General features: G+C 44.9%; 1 protein-coding gene across 6 annotated transcripts; it reads left to right on the forward strand.

Moving 5' to 3' along the window:
- The first annotated feature begins 847 nt into the window (after positions 1-847).
- On the forward strand, positions 848-12,354 carry KLK10 (kallikrein related peptidase 10). 6 transcript variants are annotated; one of them, XM_051989603.1, is made up of 6 exons: positions 848-953; positions 1,513-1,582; positions 2,398-2,599; positions 3,075-3,352; positions 3,511-3,644; positions 11,446-12,354. In XM_051989603.1, the coding sequence occupies exons 1-6, from the start codon at positions 942-944 to the stop codon at positions 11,596-11,598; spliced, it is 849 nt and encodes a 282-aa protein (XP_051845563.1). In that variant the 5' UTR covers positions 848-941; the 3' UTR covers positions 11,599-12,354. The 6 variants fall into 6 exon arrangements, with proteins under 6 accessions (XP_051845563.1, XP_051845565.1, XP_051845564.1 ...); XM_051989605.1 differs by lacking the exon at positions 3,511-3,644 and adding an exon at positions 10,581-10,714; XM_051989604.1 differs by lacking the exons at positions 3,075-3,352; positions 3,511-3,644 and adding exons at positions 10,145-10,422; positions 10,581-10,714.
- The last annotated feature ends 6,769 nt before the right edge of the window (positions 12,355-19,123 follow it).

Genomic DNA, 19,123 nt, shown 5'->3' on the forward strand with positions numbered 1-19,123 from the left:
CTTTTGAATACACAAATCCTGAGTAGATCATATAAGGTGTGTGGCTAGAATGCTGAATCTGTAGTCTAGAAAACCGAAGTTCAGATGTGATCTCAGACATTTTCCAACTTTGTGATATTGGACAAGTCATCTAATCCTGTTTGCCTCAGTTTCCTCATATGTCAAATGAGCTGGAACAGAAAATGGCAAACCACTCTAGTATTTCTGCCAAGAAAATCCTAAATGGGGCCACAGAGAGTGGGACACAACTCCAAAACAACAAAGTGTCATGGGCTCCATTTATGAATTTATTGGTTACTCCAGTTTTATTTTGTTTTGTTTTTCTACCCATATCCACTCCTTCCTCTGGAGAGAAACACCTGATAGTTCTCTTCATGGTCTAATCTTCTATAATTCTTAACCAAACAGACACACAAATATTCAGTTGCATAAACGGACAAACAGCCTCTGGGGGAGGGGGTGTGAAAACTGAGAAGGCTCAGGATTTATCATGTTTTCTCCAGACATGGCTCTATGGTTGGTTTTGGGGTGAAGGGACTGTCTCATCTCTTCCACCTGTCTTGCTCTCAATCCTGGAAGACTTCTTGGAGGAGAACTCTCTCAGATATGGGAGGGGAAGGTGCTTTGTCAGAAGATAAAGAATACAAAGTAAACTTGGAGTACAAGAAACCTTTTAAAATTATTATTATTTTTTTTAAATCAGGGCCTCTCCCTGGGCAGGAATCTGCTGGAAGGCTTGGTGCCAGCCCCACCCAGAAAGTCTAATTAGGAAGGGTGGGGTAGTGGGGGCTTGATCCCTTAGGGGCTGGGTAGGGCAGCTTCCGGAAGCTGGGGGTTAAAAGGGGAGGTTTGGACTAGGGACCTGGAGCAGAGGAGTTGGCATCCTGTACCACACTAGGCAAAGATCCAGCTACCAGCTCTCCCTCCCTGAGGCATTGTCCATGACACCCCAGGTAAGACTGGGGGTTCTTCCTTCTCAGGATTGGGTCCGAGAAGGCTCAGGTCCCTCAAGATCAAGAAGCAGAAGTGGGTTTGGAGATGGAGATAACTGGATTTCTTGGTCTCCTTTGGGAAAGTCACTCTCTCTGATCTTGGGGTTGGAAAGCACTGGAGCTGACCTGTGGGAAGAGCTGTCCAGCCCAGCCGAAGCCTCGAACGTTGGGGAAAGTGGTTGTTACAGACTTTCCAGAAGTGGATTCCACTTTTGGACTTCTGAATCGTTGAACTGGCAAGCTCGGTCTTGGGATGTCAAAGGAGACGCTAAAAGGGGCTGTTATTATTCTAATTATTGCTATTATTGCCACAATTAGTGTATTCTCCAGTTCTGCCTGGGGGCCCCACTTAGTGAGTTATCTGATGGGGAGGCCGTTTAATCAGCGGGCTGGGGGTGGGGTGGGGCCCGGACTGGGAGACTCTCCAGTTTCCGGAGGTGAGCTGGGCTGGGCAGAGCTGGGGGAGTCACTGGTTTCCCCAGCTCCAAGAGGACCTCTTTTCCTCTCTTTCTCTCCCTAGCTCCCAAGCATGAGGACTCGAAGCTCCATTCTTACCGTCCTGTGGTTCTTGGTGCTGGCTTCCTGCAGGGGTAAGGGAACTAGGAAAAAACAGGGGCAAAAAGATGACTCCCCAGCCTTGATTTCCCATCATTGCCACTCTACTGAGTCTATCCCCAACCTCACCTCCACCCCAATTTCCTGTTCGAATCCACCCCTCCCTGGGTATACCACCTAACCGCATCCCCACCCTCATCCCCTCTCCATCCCTACACCCAGCCCAGACTTTTTCCCTTCCTCCCTCCCCCCAAACCCAGCCCTGCCATGATTCCCATCCCTATTCTTTACTCCCTTTCTCCTCCCAAACCGCGCTTGCAGGAGCCCCTCCCAGGGCCAACCCTGTCCCTTCCCTCCAACTCCACCTTTCCAACTTTGCATCAGACCGTGTTTCCTAGTCAGGTCAGCCCAAGGATGATGCTGGCTGACGTGGTTGTTCAAGTTCTCCAACCCCTCGGCCTCAGTTTACCTATTACTAAAACGGAGTACCCGACTACTTACCCCCAGAGGGTTGTTGGGAGAGACGAATGGGCCAGAGCGTTATAAAAATCTGAGCTAAAACTTCCCATCCTTGGTCGAAACCCGAACTAATGGATGGATGTAAAACGCTATCCAGCTGAGGGCTCTATTTGTTTAGCTGCGATTCTACCGTGTGATTCCGCCCCCTTTCTTTCACCTCCACCTGTCCTTCTCCCAAGTATCTCTCCCCACACTCGTCCTCTGTGGGTCCCCTCCTGGTTCTGTCCCTACTCCTCCTCGGTAGGTCCCCTTCCCCCTCTCCATCCCCTTCCCACCCTGCCCCCCCCCCCTTTGCCCTCAGTGATTCTCACCTCTTTCTCTTTTTTTGCAGCGGCCCCCGGAACCTCAGTTTCCCCCATCTCGGAGGCCTTGGAAACCAACGAGGTGTTGGAGTCCCCGGAGGTCAGGATTACGCAGTGCCCCCGAGGCTCTCAGCCTTGGCACGTGTCACTCTTCAAAGACCTCTCCTTCCGCTGCGCTGGGGTCCTGGTGGACCGCAGCTGGGTATTAACGGCAGCCCATTGCGCAGAAAGGTAGAGTCCCCCAAAAGGAGCCGGCTAGTTCTGACTATCCAGAAGCATTTTCGGGATAAATTTAAGGTGTCGGGAAGACCAAAAGACGCTCGGGGATTTAGTTGGAGATGAGGGCAGTAAGTCCCACTGCAGACAGGGAAACGGAGGTCCAGAGAGGTGAATGACTGGCCTAGCGTCACAGTAGTGAGTGACAAGGGCAAGGGTAGGATTCAAATTTAGAGCTGGGAAGGACCCCTTAATTCCGACCTTTCGTTTTGCTGGTAATGTCCCTCAGGCCCTGACTCACAAACCAGGGCCTCTCCCCCTACTGCAGGCTCAGAGGACTGTGAGAAGGGAGGAGGGATGAGGAAAGGCTGACTGAGCTAGTCCAGAAGGTCTGGGAATGGGAAGGGAATGGAGAGGAATCAGGTCAAGGCATGAGGGCTTCTGAAGAGGCATCTTATAGGTTTTCCCCTCTGTCTTCTGGCCGGGACAGCTGGCTTTGGGCCAAACTCGGGGATTACCATCTGCTGCTACCTGATGGAGGTGAACAGCTCAAGATCAGCTCCCTTATGATCCCCCACCCTAAGTACAGGGCCGGCTCTGGCCCTTCCCTGCCTACTCGATCGGATGAAAACGACCTCCTTCTGATGAAACTTCGGCGCCCAGCTGTGCTGGGACCCCGGGTCCAGGTTTTGCCCCTGGCCAGGACCTGTGCTGCACCAGGAACCCACTGCCAGGCTGCAGGCTGGGGTACTACCAGCCAACCCCGAGGTAAAGGGTGTTTCGAAGTCCCAGAGTGGTTTGGTCAGCAACCCGGGACCCGGATGGGATTGTGGCTGCCAGCTCAAAGGCCTGTGGGGTGATCACCAAGGGCATTAGGGCTGGCAGCCAAGCCCCCCGGGTCCCCAGCTTTGCCTTTCTTTCCCCAGTGAAATACGCCAAGAGCTTGTCCTGTGCGGGGGTCACGGTCCTGTCTCCCAAAGAGTGTTCGGTTTTCTACCCCGGGGTGCTTACAAACAACATGCTATGTGCTGGCCTGGACAATGGCCAGGACGCCTGTCAGGTGAGGATGTCAATGTAACTAACGCTAATGAAGGGCCTGCTGTCAGCCAGGCACGGGGCCAGGTGTTGGAGATATGGAAACCAAACAAAAACAGTCCTTGTGATCAAGGAACTCATCCTGGGGGTTGGGGGGTGGGGGAGCCCAGGAAGTGATTCTAGGGGAGAGAGAGCCTTCGAACACCTGGGGGGTTGGGAAATCCATCCAGAAGCTGTCATTGAGGTATGTGTCAGAAAGTGTTCATACAAAGACAAAAATGAGATAGTCATCGCCCCGAAGGAATTCATGTTTTATAGCAAAGAGTTGATTTAAAGCAATACCGGAGTGTGGGGAGTATTTCAGAGAGGGTGGACCATGTTCCCTCTTCAGAGACTCAGAGGTAAATGATGGAGATGGCAGCTAGAGGGCCAGGGGTGGGATTCCAGAGGTTCTAGAACCATGAGTGTCCGTCTTGGAAGGAAACAGAACATAAAAGCAGAGGACCCTGGAACATGAAATATACAATGTTGGGAATGAGCCTAGAGCCTAGAGCAGAGTCTCATGCAAGCTGATCTCTTCTTTTTAGAACTCGGAGGGTGTCCAAGATTAAACAGGAGTTAAGACAGAATCAGAAGACTTAGAAAAGTTTAGGGACAGTAGACTGTGGGGGCTTTCAATTTTAAAGTCATCATCTCTAGAATAGAGAAGATTGTCAAGAACTTCAAGATATTCAAACCAGCTTCTTTTTCTGTCTTCCTCTAGAGTGACTCTGGAGGCCCCTGGTCTGCAATGGGACTCTCCAGGGCATCCTATCCTGGGGAGATTACCCTTGTGGTTCAGCCCATCGGCCAGCTGTCTACACTTGGATCTGTAAATACATCCCCTGGATTGAGAAGACCATTCGGACCCACTGACAGCATTGAACATCCTACAATCTTCCTAATGCTCTCGTGACCCTCACATCTCATGTTCTTCCCACCCAAACCCCGAGGGTTTGGCCCTATAGTTTTCTACCCACTGTAGGACTTAGCCCCAGCCTGCTTGAGGATGCAGGCGTTCCTCAGCTTTTCAGGCTCACAGATTTGATCCTCCCAAAGAATTAAGCATCTAGGCCTCCTCTCTGGGCACCCATGACCTTTTCTCTGGGACTCAAGGGAGTGGTTGCCTGGATCTCATGCTCTTGTAAGACTGGTCATCCAAGCTCTCTCACTTCGATTCAGTGAGATGGCCAAAGATACTAATCTGTTTAAGAGAATGATCCTGAGCATCCATCTACCGGGGACTTCAGGGGCAGCCCCACCCCTTTTTGGAGTTTTGGGGCAGGCCCCTTACCTCCAACCATTTCCTTTCTCCTCCCATTTCCTCCTTCCTGGTCCTGCTCAATTAACTATTCCACCTTTTAGGGCAGAGCTCTGAATCACTTGGAAGTCTAAATTTGCCTATCCTCCCTTCATCCCTGAATACCCCTTACCTCCCTTGCTCTTAGGGTCTGTTGGAACACAGCCTGTGGGCCCTTGGAGACATTTTTGAAACAAACATCTTCCAAGACATTTGGGGGATTCTTAGAAATTAGGGGAGGAGACCCAGAAAAGTCAGTATTCCTACAAATTCCTCATATTTGGAGCTTCAGTCTTCTAATACAGTCTTGAGCTACTCTGAGAATATCTAATGTTCTAAAGTGTGTAATGTTGTGCCTCAGTTTCCCTAGATTGTCATCTTTATTTATCTTTGTATTTTTATGTTTGCCAAATGCCAATCTGTTCTGTGATAACTGTTTCTAAGATAGTTGGTGGAAGCAATTTTTATGGTATGAACTTATTGCAGTCAATGGTATTATCCTGTTGCTGCTATGTCTATCCTGTATAATTACATTAGTAACCAGAATAGTTCAGTGGTCCCTATCAAAATATTGCATACAGAAGATGCTATTAAAATGATGATTCTTCAGAGAAAAGACTGGAATGTATTAAAGAGGGATGATCTTGATTGTGAACTTGATAAACAATGTATAGATATATTAACTGATTTTGAAAAGTGTGTAAGTTCTTCATAGAAATGTGATAAAAATCATTTACATATTAGAAGGGGGGAGCTGTGGGGAATAGATAAGGTGAAGAACTTACAGGAATGTATGAATTCTTTTTCTGTATTTTATTATTTCTGTGTCTCCCCTATGACCTGTATATGTGCAGGCTCATATCTACTTGAGCCTGGGCCAGCTAGAAACATATTTACTTAACCTGAACTGATGACATTTATTGGTATTTGACATTTATCAATATTTAGTCTATTAGCTGGACCACTGTCTGCTTGATTAAGCCTGAAGGCCTGACTTTGTTTCCCAGAAATCAGGAGATTTCAGGGAAATAGAAACCTTCCATTCCAATCTCCCCAACTATGCCTCCCCCTCCCCTTCTCAATGCTCTCTTACTTGTGATGTAATTTCTTGTATAAAAGCTATGTATTTTTACTACTTCTTTAGCCCTCCTACCGCGAGCTTATCTTGCGATGGGACGGCTCATCCTCCGGAGGTTTTTCAATAAACAACTTTTCTGCCTTCTACTGAGGGATCTCTGAGTAGTCATTTTGGGTAAGGGTCTTCTACATCCCTCACACAGGGAAGCAGCTTTGGGGTAGACCATTGGATCCTCTGAACCTTTAAAGACCTTCAGGCCTGACTTTGTCATGGTATAAATTTCAGTGAATCATTTAATGTCTCTTTGCCTCAATTACCTTACCTGAAAAACAAAAGTGTTCAATGGGATTACCTCGGATTTTCCATATTTTCCATTATAAGGGACCATCTAACTTTGATGATCCGTGTATTGTGTTCTAAGGTCCTTTCCAGTTTTAATTTTCAATGTTGTATGTTTTTTAAAAAAATCTTTCCATTTCTGGTATTGTATGTACTGGTTCTTTACCTCACACATCAGATACAAGATCTGTAGCCATAGTTACACTCAACTGACTACAGAGATTATTAATTAGCAGTGTGACAGTATCTGTTTTTCTTCCATCCTGGATCCCAATCTTGGTCTGTTGTTATCTGTCAATTGTTTTTCATGCTTTGAGACCCATTTGGGGTTGTTTGAGTAAAGGAGTGATGTTGTCATTTCCTCTTTCAGTGCATTTTTATAGATTAGGAAACCGAGGCAAACAGGATTAGGTGGCTTGTCCAGGACAACACCAGTTGGTATTTGAGGTCAATTTGAATCCAGATCTTCCTGACTACCCCCAGAACTCTAACCACTGTATTACCGGGTTGCACTAATCTAGGTCTACCCCTGGGAATTAAACTGTTTCAATAACTAGTCCCAGACAATTGGTTCTATCCAGATTAGAGATGGTTTCTAAATGGCTCTCAGTTGTTATGGGTTGGACTGAAGTTGATTACCGAATGGAGTCAACTTTTGAAAATGCACCAATTTAGGTTAAGGAGTCATTGGGACTTTTGAATACACAAATCCTGAGTAGATCATATAAGGTGTGTGGCTAGAATGCTGAATCTGTAGTCTAGAAAACCGAAGTTCAGATGTGATCTCAGACATTTTCCAACTTTGTGATATTGGACAAGTCATCTAATCCTGTTTGCCTCAGTTTCCTCATATGTCAAATGAGCTGGAACAGAAAATGGCAAACCACTCTAGTATTTCTGCCAAGAAAATCCTAAATGGGGCCACAGAGAGTGGGACACAACTCCAAAACAACAAAGTGTCATGGGCTCCATTTATGAATTTATTGGTTACTCCAGTTTTATTTTGTTTTGTTTTTCTACCCATATCCACTCCTTCCTCTGGAGAGAAACACCTGATAGTTCTCTTCATGGTCTAATCTTCTATAATTCTTAACCAAACAGACACACAAATATTCAGTTGCATAAACGGACAAACAGCCTCTGGGGGAGGGGGTGTGAAAACTGAGAAGGCTCAGGATTTATCATGTTTTCTCCAGACATGGCTCTATGGTTGGTTTTGGGGTGAAGGGACTGTCTCATCTCTTCCACCTGTCTTGCTCTCAATCCTGGAAGACTTCTTGGAGGAGAACTCTCTCAGATATGGGAGGGGAAGGTGCTTTGTCAGAAGATAAAGAATACAAAGTAAACTTGGAGTACAAGAAACCTTTTAAAATTATTATTATTTTTTTTAAATCAGGGCCTCTCCCTGGGCAGGAATCTGCTGGAAGGCTTGGTGCCAGCCCCACCCAGAAAGTCTAATTAGGAAGGGTGGGGTAGTGGGGGCTTGATCCCTTAGGGGCTGGGTAGGGCAGCTTCCGGAAGCTGGGGGTTAAAAGGGGAGGTTTGGACTAGGGACCTGGAGCAGAGGAGTTGGCATCCTGTACCACACTAGGCAAAGATCCAGCTACCAGCTCTCCCTCCCTGAGGCATTGTCCATGACACCCCAGGTAAGACTGGGGGTTCTTCCTTCTCAGGATTGGGTCCGAGAAGGCTCAGGTCCCTCAAGATCAAGAAGCAGAAGTGGGTTTGGAGATGGAGATAACTGGATTTCTTGGTCTCCTTTGGGAAAGTCACTCTCTCTGATCTTGGGGTTGGAAAGCACTGGAGCTGACCTGTGGGAAGAGCTGTCCAGCCCAGCCGAAGCCTCGAACGTTGGGGAAAGTGGTTGTTACAGACTTTCCAGAAGTGGATTCCACTTTTGGACTTCTGAATCGTTGAACTGGCAAGCTCGGTCTTGGGATGTCAAAGGAGACGCTAAAAGGGGCTGTTATTATTCTAATTATTGCTATTATTGCCACAATTAGTGTATTCTCCAGTTCTGCCTGGGGGCCCCACTTAGTGAGTTATCTGATGGGGAGGCCGTTTAATCAGCGGGCTGGGGGTGGGGTGGGGCCCGGACTGGGAGACTCTCCAGTTTCCGGAGGTGAGCTGGGCTGGGCAGAGCTGGGGGAGTCACTGGTTTCCCCAGCTCCAAGAGGACCTCTTTTCCTCTCTTTCTCTCCCTAGCTCCCAAGCATGAGGACTCGAAGCTCCATTCTTACCGTCCTGTGGTTCTTGGTGCTGGCTTCCTGCAGGGGTAAGGGAACTAGGAAAAAACAGGGGCAAAAAGATGACTCCCCAGCCTTGATTTCCCATCATTGCCACTCTACTGAGTCTATCCCCAACCTCACCTCCACCCCAATTTCCTGTTCGAATCCACCCCTCCCTGGGTATACCACCTAACCGCATCCCCACCCTCATCCCCTCTCCATCCCTACACCCAGCCCAGACTTTTTCCCTTCCTCCCTCCCCCCAAACCCAGCCCTGCCATGATTCCCATCCCTATTCTTTACTCCCTTTCTCCTCCCAAACCGCGCTTGCAGGAGCCCCTCCCAGGGCCAACCCTGTCCCTTCCCTCCAACTCCACCTTTCCAACTTTGCATCAGACCGTGTTTCCTAGTCAGGTCAGCCCAAGGATGATGCTGGCTGACGTGGTTGTTCAAGTTCTCCAACCCCTCGGCCTCAGTTTACCTATTACTAAAACGGAGTACCCGACTACTTACCCCCAGAGGGTTGTTGGGAGAGACGAATGGGCCAGAGCGTTATAAAAATCTGAGCTAAAACTTCCCATCCTTGGTCGAAACCCGAACTAATGGATGGATGTAAAACGCTATCCAGCTGAGGGCTGTATTTGTTTAGCTGCGATTCTACCGTGTGATTCCGCCCCCTTTCTTTCACCTCCACCTGTCCTTCTCCCAAGTATCTCTCCCCACACTCGTCCTCTGTGGGTTCCCTCCTGGTTCTGTCCCTACTCCTCCTCGGTAGGTCCCCTTCCCCCTCTCCATCCCCTTCCCACCCTGCCCCCCCCCCCTTTGCCCTCAGTGATTCTCACCTCTTTCTCTTTTTTTGCAGCGGCCCCCGGAACCTCAGTTTCCCCCATCTCGGAGGCCTTGGAAACCAACGAGGTCTTGGAGTCCCCGGAGGTCAGGATTACGCAGTGCCCCCGAGGCTCTCAGCCTTGGCACGTGTCACTCTTCAAAGACCTCTCCTTCCGCTGCGCTGGGGTCCTGGTGGACCGCAGCTGGGTATTAACGGCAGCCCATTGCGCAGAAAGGTAGAGTCCCCCAAAAGGAGCCGGCTAGTTCTGACTATCCAGAAGCATTTTCGGGATAAATTTAAGGTGTCGGGAAGATCAAAAGACGCTCGGGGATTTAGTTGGAGATGAGGGCAGGAAGTCCCACTGCAGACAGGGAAACGGAGGTCCAGAGAGGTGAATGACTGGCCTAGCGTCACAGTAGTGAGTGACAAGGGCAAGGGTAGGATTCAAATTTAGAGCTGGGAAGGACCCCTTAATTCCGACCTTTCGTTTTGCTGGTAATGTCCCTCAGGCCCTGACTCACAAACCAGGGCCTCTCCCCTTACTACAGGCTCAGAGGACTGTGAGAAGGGAGGAGGGATGAGGAAAGGCTGACTGAGCTAGTCCACAAGGTCTGGGAATGGGAAGGGAATGGAGAGGAATCAGGTCAAGGCATGAGGGCTTCCTGGAAGAGGCATCTTATAGGTTTTCCCCTCTGTCTTCTGGCCGGGACAGCTGGCTTTGGGCCAAACTCGGGGATTACCATCTGCTGCTACCTGATGGAGGTGAACAGCTCAAGATCAGCTCCCTTATGATCCCCCACCCTAAGTACAGGGCCGGCTCTGGCCCTTCCCTGCCTACTCGATCGGATGAAAACGACCTCCTTCTGATGAAACTTCGGCGCCCAGCTGTGCTGGGACCCCGGGTCCAGGTTTTGCCCCTGGCCAGGACCTGTGCTGCACCAGGAACCCACTGCCAGGCTGCAGGCTGGGGTACTACCAGCCAACCCCGAGGTAAAGGGTGTTTCGAAGTCCCAGAGTGGCTTGGTCAGCAACCCGGGACCCGGATGGGATTGTGGCTGCCAGCTCAAAGGCCTGTGGGGTGATCACCAAGGGCATTAGGGCTGGCAGCCAAGCCCCCCGGGTCCCCAGCTTTGCCTTTCTTTCCCCAGTGAAATACGCCAAGAGCTTGTCCTGTGCGGGGGTCACGGTCCTGTCTCCCAAAGAGTGTTCGGTTTTCTACCCCGGGGTGCTTACAAACAACATGCTGTGTGCTGGCCTGGACAATGGCCAGGACGCCTGTCAGGTGAGGATGTCAATGTAACTAGCGCTAATGAAGGGCCTGCTGTCAGCCAGGCACGGGGCCAGGTGTTGGAGATATGGAAACCAAACAAAAACAGTCCTTGTGATCAAGGAACTCATCCTGGGGGTTGGGGGGTGGGGGAGCACAGGAAGTGATTCTAGGGGAGAGAGAGCCTTCGAACACCTGGGGGGTTGGGAAATCCATCCAGAAGCTGTCATTGAGGTATGTGTCAGAAAGTGTTCATACAAAGACAAAAATGAGATAGTCATCGCCCCGAAGGAATTCGCGTTTTATAGCAAAGAGTTGATTTAAAGCAATACCGGAGTGTGGGGAGTATTTCAGAGAGGGTGGACCATGTTCCCTCTTCAGAGACTCAGAGGTAAATGATGGAGGTGGCAGCTAGAGGGCCAGGGGTGGGATTCCAGAGGTTCTAGAACCATGAGTGTCCGTCTTGGAAGGAAACAGAACATAAAAGCAGAGGACCCTGGAACATGAAATATACAATGTTGGGAATGAGCGTAGAGCAGAGTCTCATGCAAGCTGATCTCTTCTTTTTAGAACTCGGAGGGTGTCCAAGATTAAACAGGAGTTAAGACAGAATCAGAAGACTTAGAAAAGTTTAGGGACAGTAGACTGTGGGGGCTTTCAATTTTAAAGTCATCATCTCTAGAATAGAGAAGATTGTCAAGAACTTCAAGATATTCAAACCAGCTTCTTTTTCTGTCTTCCTCTAGAGTGACTCTGGAGGCCCCCTGGTCTGCAATGGGACTCTCCAGGGCATCCTATCCTGGGGAGATTACCCTTGTGGTTCAGCCCATCGGCCAGCTGTCTACACTTGGATCTGTAAATACATCCCCTGGATTGAGAAGACCATTCGGACCCACTGACAGCATTGAACATCCTACAATCTTCCTAATGCTCTCGTGACCCTCACATCTCATGTTCTTCCCACCCAAACCCCGAGGGTTTGGCCCTATAGTTTTCTACCCACTGTAGGACTTAGCCCCAGCCTGCTTGAGGATGCAGGCGTTCCTCAGCTTTTCAGGCTCACAGATTTGATCCTCCCAAAGAATTAAGCATCTAGGCCTCCTCTCTGGGCACCCATGACCTTTTCTCTGGGACTCAAGGGAGTGGTTGCCTGGATCTCATGCTCTTGTAAGACTGGTCATCCAAGCTCTCTCACTTCGATTCAGTGAGATGGCCAAAGATACTAATCTGTTTAAGAGAATGATCCTGAGCATCCATCTACCGGGGACTTCAGGGGCAGCCCCACCCCTTTTTGGAGTTTTGGGGCAGGCCCCTTACCTCCAACCATTTCCTTTCTCCTCCCATTTCCTCCTTCCTGGTCCTGCTCAATTAACTATTCCACCTTTTAGGGCAGAGCTCTGAATCACTTGGAAGTCTAAATTTGCCTATCCTCCCCTTCATCCCTGAATACCCCTTACCTCCCTTGCTCTTAGGGTCTGTTGGAACACAGCCTGTGGGCCCTTGGAGACATTTTTGAAACAAACATCTTCCAAGACATTTGGGGGATTCTTAGAAATTAGGGGAGGAGACCCAGAAAAGTCAGTATTCCTACAAATTCCTCATATTTGGAGCTTCAGTCTTCTAATACAGTCTTGAGCTACTCTGAGAATATCTAATGTTCTAAAGTGAGTTGTTTGTTTTCCTCACTAATCTTTGGGTGATGGGGAAAATCTGGAAGAACTGATGAAACAAGGGTTTGAGCTCTGGAGCATAGTGATTTATTCATGCATGCCAATTGCATAACAAATTGGGACCACTGGACCCCAAGTACAAAGAGACAGATTTTTATACTTTAAGTAAGCGACAGGATGTAAACTGGGGTACAAGAATAAGGGCTGCTAAGAGCCACTTTGGATAAAGTGTCACTTCTGGAGACAGAAAAGAGCTGAGTTGAAATCCAACCTTGGATACTAACTAGCCATGTGATCCTGGACAAGTCTTTTAATCCTGTTTGCCTCAGTTTCCACATCTGTAAAATGGAGAAGGAAATGATAAAGCACTCTGCTATCTTTGTCAATAAAACCTAACAAGGAGTCAGGCATGAAATGACTAAATCACAAAAATCTTTGCCAATTACTGTGCTGAGCACTGAGGATGGGAAAAATGGACAAAACCATTTATATCTTACAGCTGAATGAGGGAGAGAGCACACACAAATATTGTTATATACAAGATACATATGAAGTAAGATAAGAAATAACTTTAGGAGGGGAAGAGACAAACTGTATTTATTTATTTTTTCTCCAAGTCAAGGGGCAAAATTTATTATAATTACAATGTGGGCTAAGTTCCAAAAAGAATTTGGCAAAACCCAGAAGCACAAAGATAAATTTCTAGGAAAAAGCTAAGATGGAAAATGAATATCCCTAAGAATAGATTCTGATTCCAAAGAAAAGGTACGACCCAGAGCTATTAAAAAACAAAACAAAACAAAACAAAACAAAAAAACAAACAACTCTCACGCAGGACAAATTCAGTTTGGTGATTTAAAAAAAAAATGTAGGGAATGGAGTTGGTAGGTGGAGCTAAGTGCTACGAAAGTGCATAAGATGCTGACCTGGAATCAGGAGGACCTGAGTTCAAATTTGGCCCCAGACATTAGCTGTGTGACCTTAGGCAAATCACTTAGCCCTGATTTTCTTCCCTCCAACCCCAAAACAAAATGTAAAGTAGCTCAGAGGATAGTTCACCCTCCCATAAGGTCATGACAGGAGGTTACAATCCCAGTGAATCCAACTCTTAATCCCTAGGGGCAAGGGGGAAAGACAGTCACTATAAAAGAGGACTATGCAATGAATGTAAGAGACATATAAAGTTGAGGTTCAGCAACAGCAGTCACCAGGGAGAGGAAATGCCCACACCCATGTTTGTACCCTTGGAAAACCCTGGAACACCCTGAGCTAGTTACATTTCTAATCTGACCTAATGAATGAAGTATTAAAAGGCAAATGGATTTGATTTGCCCTTGATTAGAGTTTCTAGCTCTTGTTGTCTAATTTACTCCAAAACCCAATGACCCCTAACCTCTGCAGGTTATTCAGAAGTAATGGGTTATACCAGTGATCAAGGATTCAGTTTCCCCAGATCATTCAGAGGGGCTTTAGGAGAGAAGCAGAGGGGTGTTAGTTGATGTACATTTATGTGTGTGTGGACTCTTAGAGGAATGAGTGTTTACTTGGTGTGTATATTCAGTAAATTCTGTGGTTAGTTGGTAGGTGGGCTCAAATGTCTCTCTGAAACTTCTGATTTTAACATAGATATTATTCAGTATTTTCTTGAAAAGCTTCAGCTAGCCCATATCTCATAATTACCCCACAAATAGTGTGAGATTTTGTCAAGTGCTTTCTTAAAATCTAGGCAAATTCTCACCTACAGTATTTCCCTGATTTATTAGTTTTATAATCTCAAGGAAATTAGACAGTACAGTAAATAGTGTGCCTGGATTGAAGGCAGAAAGACCTGCTCAAATCTGGCTGCAGAGACTTACTAGCTATGCGACTCTGGGCAAGTCAGTTAATGTTGTGCATCTCCGTTTCCTCATCTGGAGAAGAAATTGCCAAATCATAGTAGTATTTTTGCCAAGAAAAACCCGAATGGAGTCATGAGGGGTTGAATACCATTAAATATCCTCAGAAAATGAAATAATGCCAATTTGGTTTGAAACTGATCAATTTTGATCACTGTTGCTTATTAAGAACAATGCCTAATTGTGAATGGGCAGGTTGAATTCTCTGAAAGCCCCAAAGCTGTGAATCATAACACACTTGAAGGAATTGCAAATCAGTCTTTACTGAAGATGTTACTTGTGAACTAGGAATGAAATAAATTGGAGGCAAGAGGGAAGAAGAGAGAGATCAGAGAATACAACTGCCTCTTAGTCACCTTGTATCGTTATCATCCTCTCAAATGAAGGGATCTATTCTGCTGGTCAGAATTAGATCCCCAGCAGCCACTAGCAAATGGCTCCCATCACAAATGGTGCCCAACGTGGGGCACAAGAACCGCAAGAAATAAGAGAAGTAGCAGTGCTTGAGAGCTACTTGTGAGTAAGATCCTCCCAGGAGAAATACTTCGGTAACCCATGGGGAAGGAAAGGGAGAAGAGACCCCTATGCAACTGCCTCTCAGTCTCCTTGTATTGTTATCCTCTTACATGAAGGGATCTATTCTGCTGGTCAGAATTAGATCCCCAGCAGCCTGTAACACCCAGCAGCCACTAGCAAGTTGTTCCCATAACAGTTTGCTGTTTCTAAATATTTACTAACCATTTTTTGAGTCAATGTTCTAATGGACTCTCAGAAGCAAAGAGTTATGGGGGACTCAGGGGAACAGGGGTAGGTTTGTATGAATTGATGTAGATTGAAAGCGGTAGAACAAGAGAACAGTATTCCTAGTGGTCGGAGGAAGTTAGATAGCACTCAATGTCATTGGAATTTCCAATAAATACAACAACAAAGCTTGAGTACAGTTAGTTAAACATCCTTTTTTTTTTTTCTCATCTTGGTGGAGATGGGATGTGGAAGAATTAAGGCCATAAAATGTTGCATGATGTGTCAGATGTGCTCACAGTAATAGCTGACTTGTTTCATTGCTTTTCTTTTTGTCAAGAGAAGACTAGAGGACAGGTAAATATTGAGAAAGGGATGTAATGTAAAAACCAAAAAAATGCATCAATGACACTTGAAAATAATATGGTCTGCACAAAAATGTTCACGGCAGCCCTTTTTGTAGTGGCAAGAAACTGAAAACTGAGTGGATGCCCATCAGTTGGAGAGTGGCTAAAAAAGTTATGCTATGTGAATGTTATAGAATATAGTTCTATAATAAATGATCAGAGAGATCTCAAGAGACTTCCTTGAACTGATGTTAGATGAAATGAGAAGAACCAGGAGATCATTAAACACAGCAACAGCAAGATCAATTCTGATGGTCAACAATAAGGTGATTCTGATTAGTTCCAATGATCTTGTGATGAAGAGAGCCATCTGCATTCAGAGAAAGAGAACAGTGGGAACTGAATGTAGACCATAACATAGTATTTTCACTCTTTGTTGTTGTTTGCTTGCTTTTTGTTTTCTTTCTCATTTTTTCCTTTTTGATCTGATTTTTCTTGTGGAGCATGTTATTTGTGGAAATATGTATAGAGGAATTGTACATGTTTAACATATATTGGCTCACTTGGCTGACTGAGGGAGAGAGTGGAGGAAAGGAAGGAAAAAATTAGAACACAGAGTTTTGTAGGGGTGAATGTTGAAAATTATCCATGTATATATTTTAAAAATAAAAAGCTTTAATTAAAAAAAATTAAAAAAGAAAATATGTCCTAGAATATTTCAGGAATCAAAGTTAATGGCTCATAATTTTGCAGATCTTAATTTCTTCCCTTTTTTGAAAAGTGGAACTCTTCCTCTTTTCCAATTCTGCTGTCATTTCCCAAAATTCTACATCTTTCAATATCACTCATAATGGCTCCAGAAATCATACCTGCTGATTTGTCCTTTACTCTTTGAAACAGCTTGGTACCATTGGATGGAGTTCTGTACTTGAGTTTGAAAGATTTCCATTTCAAAACTCCCTCAAATCCTTACTAGCTGGGCAAATCACAATCCTTAAGAGGCTCAATTTCCTAATCTATACATTGGGGATAATGATAGTGCCTAATTTATAGGGTTGTTAAGGACTTGACAAAATTAAAAGTGCTATATAAATGTAAACCATCATTAGTTTATTTGGGCCAAAGGTAGCTAGAGGATTTCTTTATGCTAGTAGGCAATTTTGTTCTTTTCAGTTAAAAAATATTCCTTTTTTTTTTTTTTTTTTTTTTTTGTCAGAGAAAATTGAAACAAAATAAGAGATGAGCAGTTTTGGTCTTGCTTCATGATTAGTTATCCCTGTTCCATCTACCCTAAGTAAAAATCGTATCTTTTTTGATCTTCCTCTTTTCCTTTACATTTTAAGGAACACTTTTTTTGTTGTCTGAAACTATCTCCTCTTTTTCTTCTTCCTCCTCCTTTTTCTTCTCAGTTTTGCTCTTCAGCCTCAGTTCATTCTGAATTTTATTCCCTCTTACCTTATCATACCACACCCTTTGTTCCCTGCCTTTGCTTTCTTTGCAAAATCTTAATTCTATGTGAGTCAACTTTGGTCTCTTTAGAATACTCCCCTTTATTCTGTCATATGGTGGCTATTCTCTTGCTTCTGTCCTACCTGCAAATTTGATAGTTCTATTGCTTCTAGGATCCAATACAAAATGTTCAGCTTAAAATTGAAACCCTTTGGGGACCTGTATGTGCCAAAATGTGGCAGCTCTTTTTCTGGTGGCTAGAAATTGGAAATTGAATGGATGCCCATCAATTGGAGAATGGTTGGGTAAATTGTGGTATATGAATATTATGAAATATTATTGTTCTGTAAGAAATGACCAGCAGGATGATTTCAGAGAGGCTTGGAGAGACTTACATGAACTGATGCTGAGTGAAATGAGCAGGACCAGGAGATCATTATTTACTTCAACAACAATACTGTATGAGGATGTATTCTGATGGAAGTGGATTTCTTCAACAAAGAGAAGATCCAATTCAGTTCCAATTGATCAATGATGCACAGAATCAGCTACAACAAGAGAAGGAACACTGGGAAATGAATGTGGACTATTTGCATTTTTGTTTTTTTCCCCCCAGGTTATTTTTATCTTCTGAATCCAATTGTTCTTGTACAACAAGAGAACTGTACGCATCTGCACACATATATTGTATCTAAAATATGCTTTAACATGTTTTACATGAATGAGACTGCCTGCCATCTAGGGGAGAAAGTGGAGGGAGGGAAGGGAAAAGTTGGAATAGAAGTGAATGCAAGGGATAATGTTGAAAAATTACCTATGCCTATGTTCTGTCAATAAAAAACTATAATAAAAAAAATTGAAGCCCTTTGTAGTTTAGTCCATTGCTACCTTCCCAGCCTTCTTACACCTCACTCTCCCCAAACTCTTCAATACCATAACATTCGCCTCCTGGATAATGCTCCATCACTCAGCTCCCAGCATTTCCTATGACTAAACTGCATACCTGAAACCCTCTGCTCAGATTAAGATTGCTCAGGTTTTCCTAAACTACCAATTAAAATCCCACCTGCTATAGAAAGCCTTTCCCAACCTCTCTTAATTTCAGTGTTCCTTCTATTAATAATTTTCTATTTCTATTTGTTTTGCATGCATTTGTTTTGCATGTTTTGTCTCCTGTTAGATTGTAAACATCTGGAGGACAGGATTGTTTTGCCTCTTTTTATATCCCCTATTGACACAAAATAGACACTCAATAAATACTGATTTATTATGTTTATTATTTATTATTTATTTTATTTTCCTTATAAATGTATTTATAAAAGAAGTGGTATCTTTCCTCTTATTCAAGTATTTTCTCCAGAAGCCTTCTCTATGTACTCTGCACCAAGAGAGAACAGTGGAAACTGAATGTGGACCACAACATAGTATTTTCATTCTTTGTTGTTGTTTGCCTACATTTTGTTTTCTTTCTCATTTTTTGCCTTTTTGATCTGATTTTTCTTGTTCAGCATAATGGTGGAACTATGTATAGAAGAAATGTACGTGTTTAACATATATTGAATCATTTGTTGACTGAAGGAGGGGGTGGAGGCAAGGGAGGGAAAAAATTGGAACACAGGGTTTTGTAGGGATGAATGTTGAAAATTATCCATGTATATAGTTTGAAAATGAAAAGGTTTAATTAAAAAATTTAAAATGAAAATAACATGTCTTAGAATCTTCTGACCTATTGGTCAGTTACCCCCTCTTCTTGAAATGACCATTTACTGTTAACATTTAAGTTAGCTAGGTGGCCTACAGCATAGAAGGCCGACTTTAGGTAGGAAAACTCCCATTGAAATCTAGCCTCAGAAACTTACTAATTGTATGATCCTGGGCAGGTCACCTAAGCATCACCAGCCTTAGTTTGTTAAAATGGGGATAGTAGCAATATCAACTTCTCTAGAAAGCAGTTAGGTGGTGCAATGGACTTATAATTAGGAGATTCATCTTTTGTGAGTTCAAATCTGGTCTCAGACACTTACTAGCTGTGTGACCCTGAGCAGGTTACTTAAACCTCAAGTCTCAGTTTCCTGTCTTGTAAAATGGGGATAGTATCAACATCTGTCTCTCTAGATAGCAGTTAGATGTGCAGTGGGCTTATAATCAGGAGATTCATCTTTTGTAGGTTCAAATCTGGTCTCAGCTACCTATTAGCTTGGCGCCCTGGGCAAGTCACTAAATGCTCTTTGCTCAGTTTCCTCATTTGTAACATGAACTGGAGAAGGAAATGGCAAACCAAGTATCTTTGCCAAGAAAACCCCAAATAAGGTCATAAAGAAT

Source organism: Antechinus flavipes, chromosome 3 (assembly GCF_016432865.1).
Source record: "Antechinus flavipes isolate AdamAnt ecotype Samford, QLD, Australia chromosome 3, AdamAnt_v2, whole genome shotgun sequence".
Classification (NCBI taxonomy): Eukaryota; Metazoa; Chordata; class Mammalia; order Dasyuromorphia; family Dasyuridae; genus Antechinus; species Antechinus flavipes.

Excerpts from the sequence above, each read along its gene's own strand:
- KLK10 (XM_051989603.1), top strand. Across the intron at positions 1,583-2,397 it reads GGTGCTGGCTTCCTGCAGGG|CGGCCCCCGGAACCTCAGTT; the intron begins GTAAGGGAACTA and ends CTTTTTTTGCAG. Across the intron at positions 3,645-11,445 it reads ATGGCCAGGACGCCTGTCAG|AGTGACTCTGGAGGCCCCCT; the intron begins GTGAGGATGTCA and ends GTCTTCCTCTAG.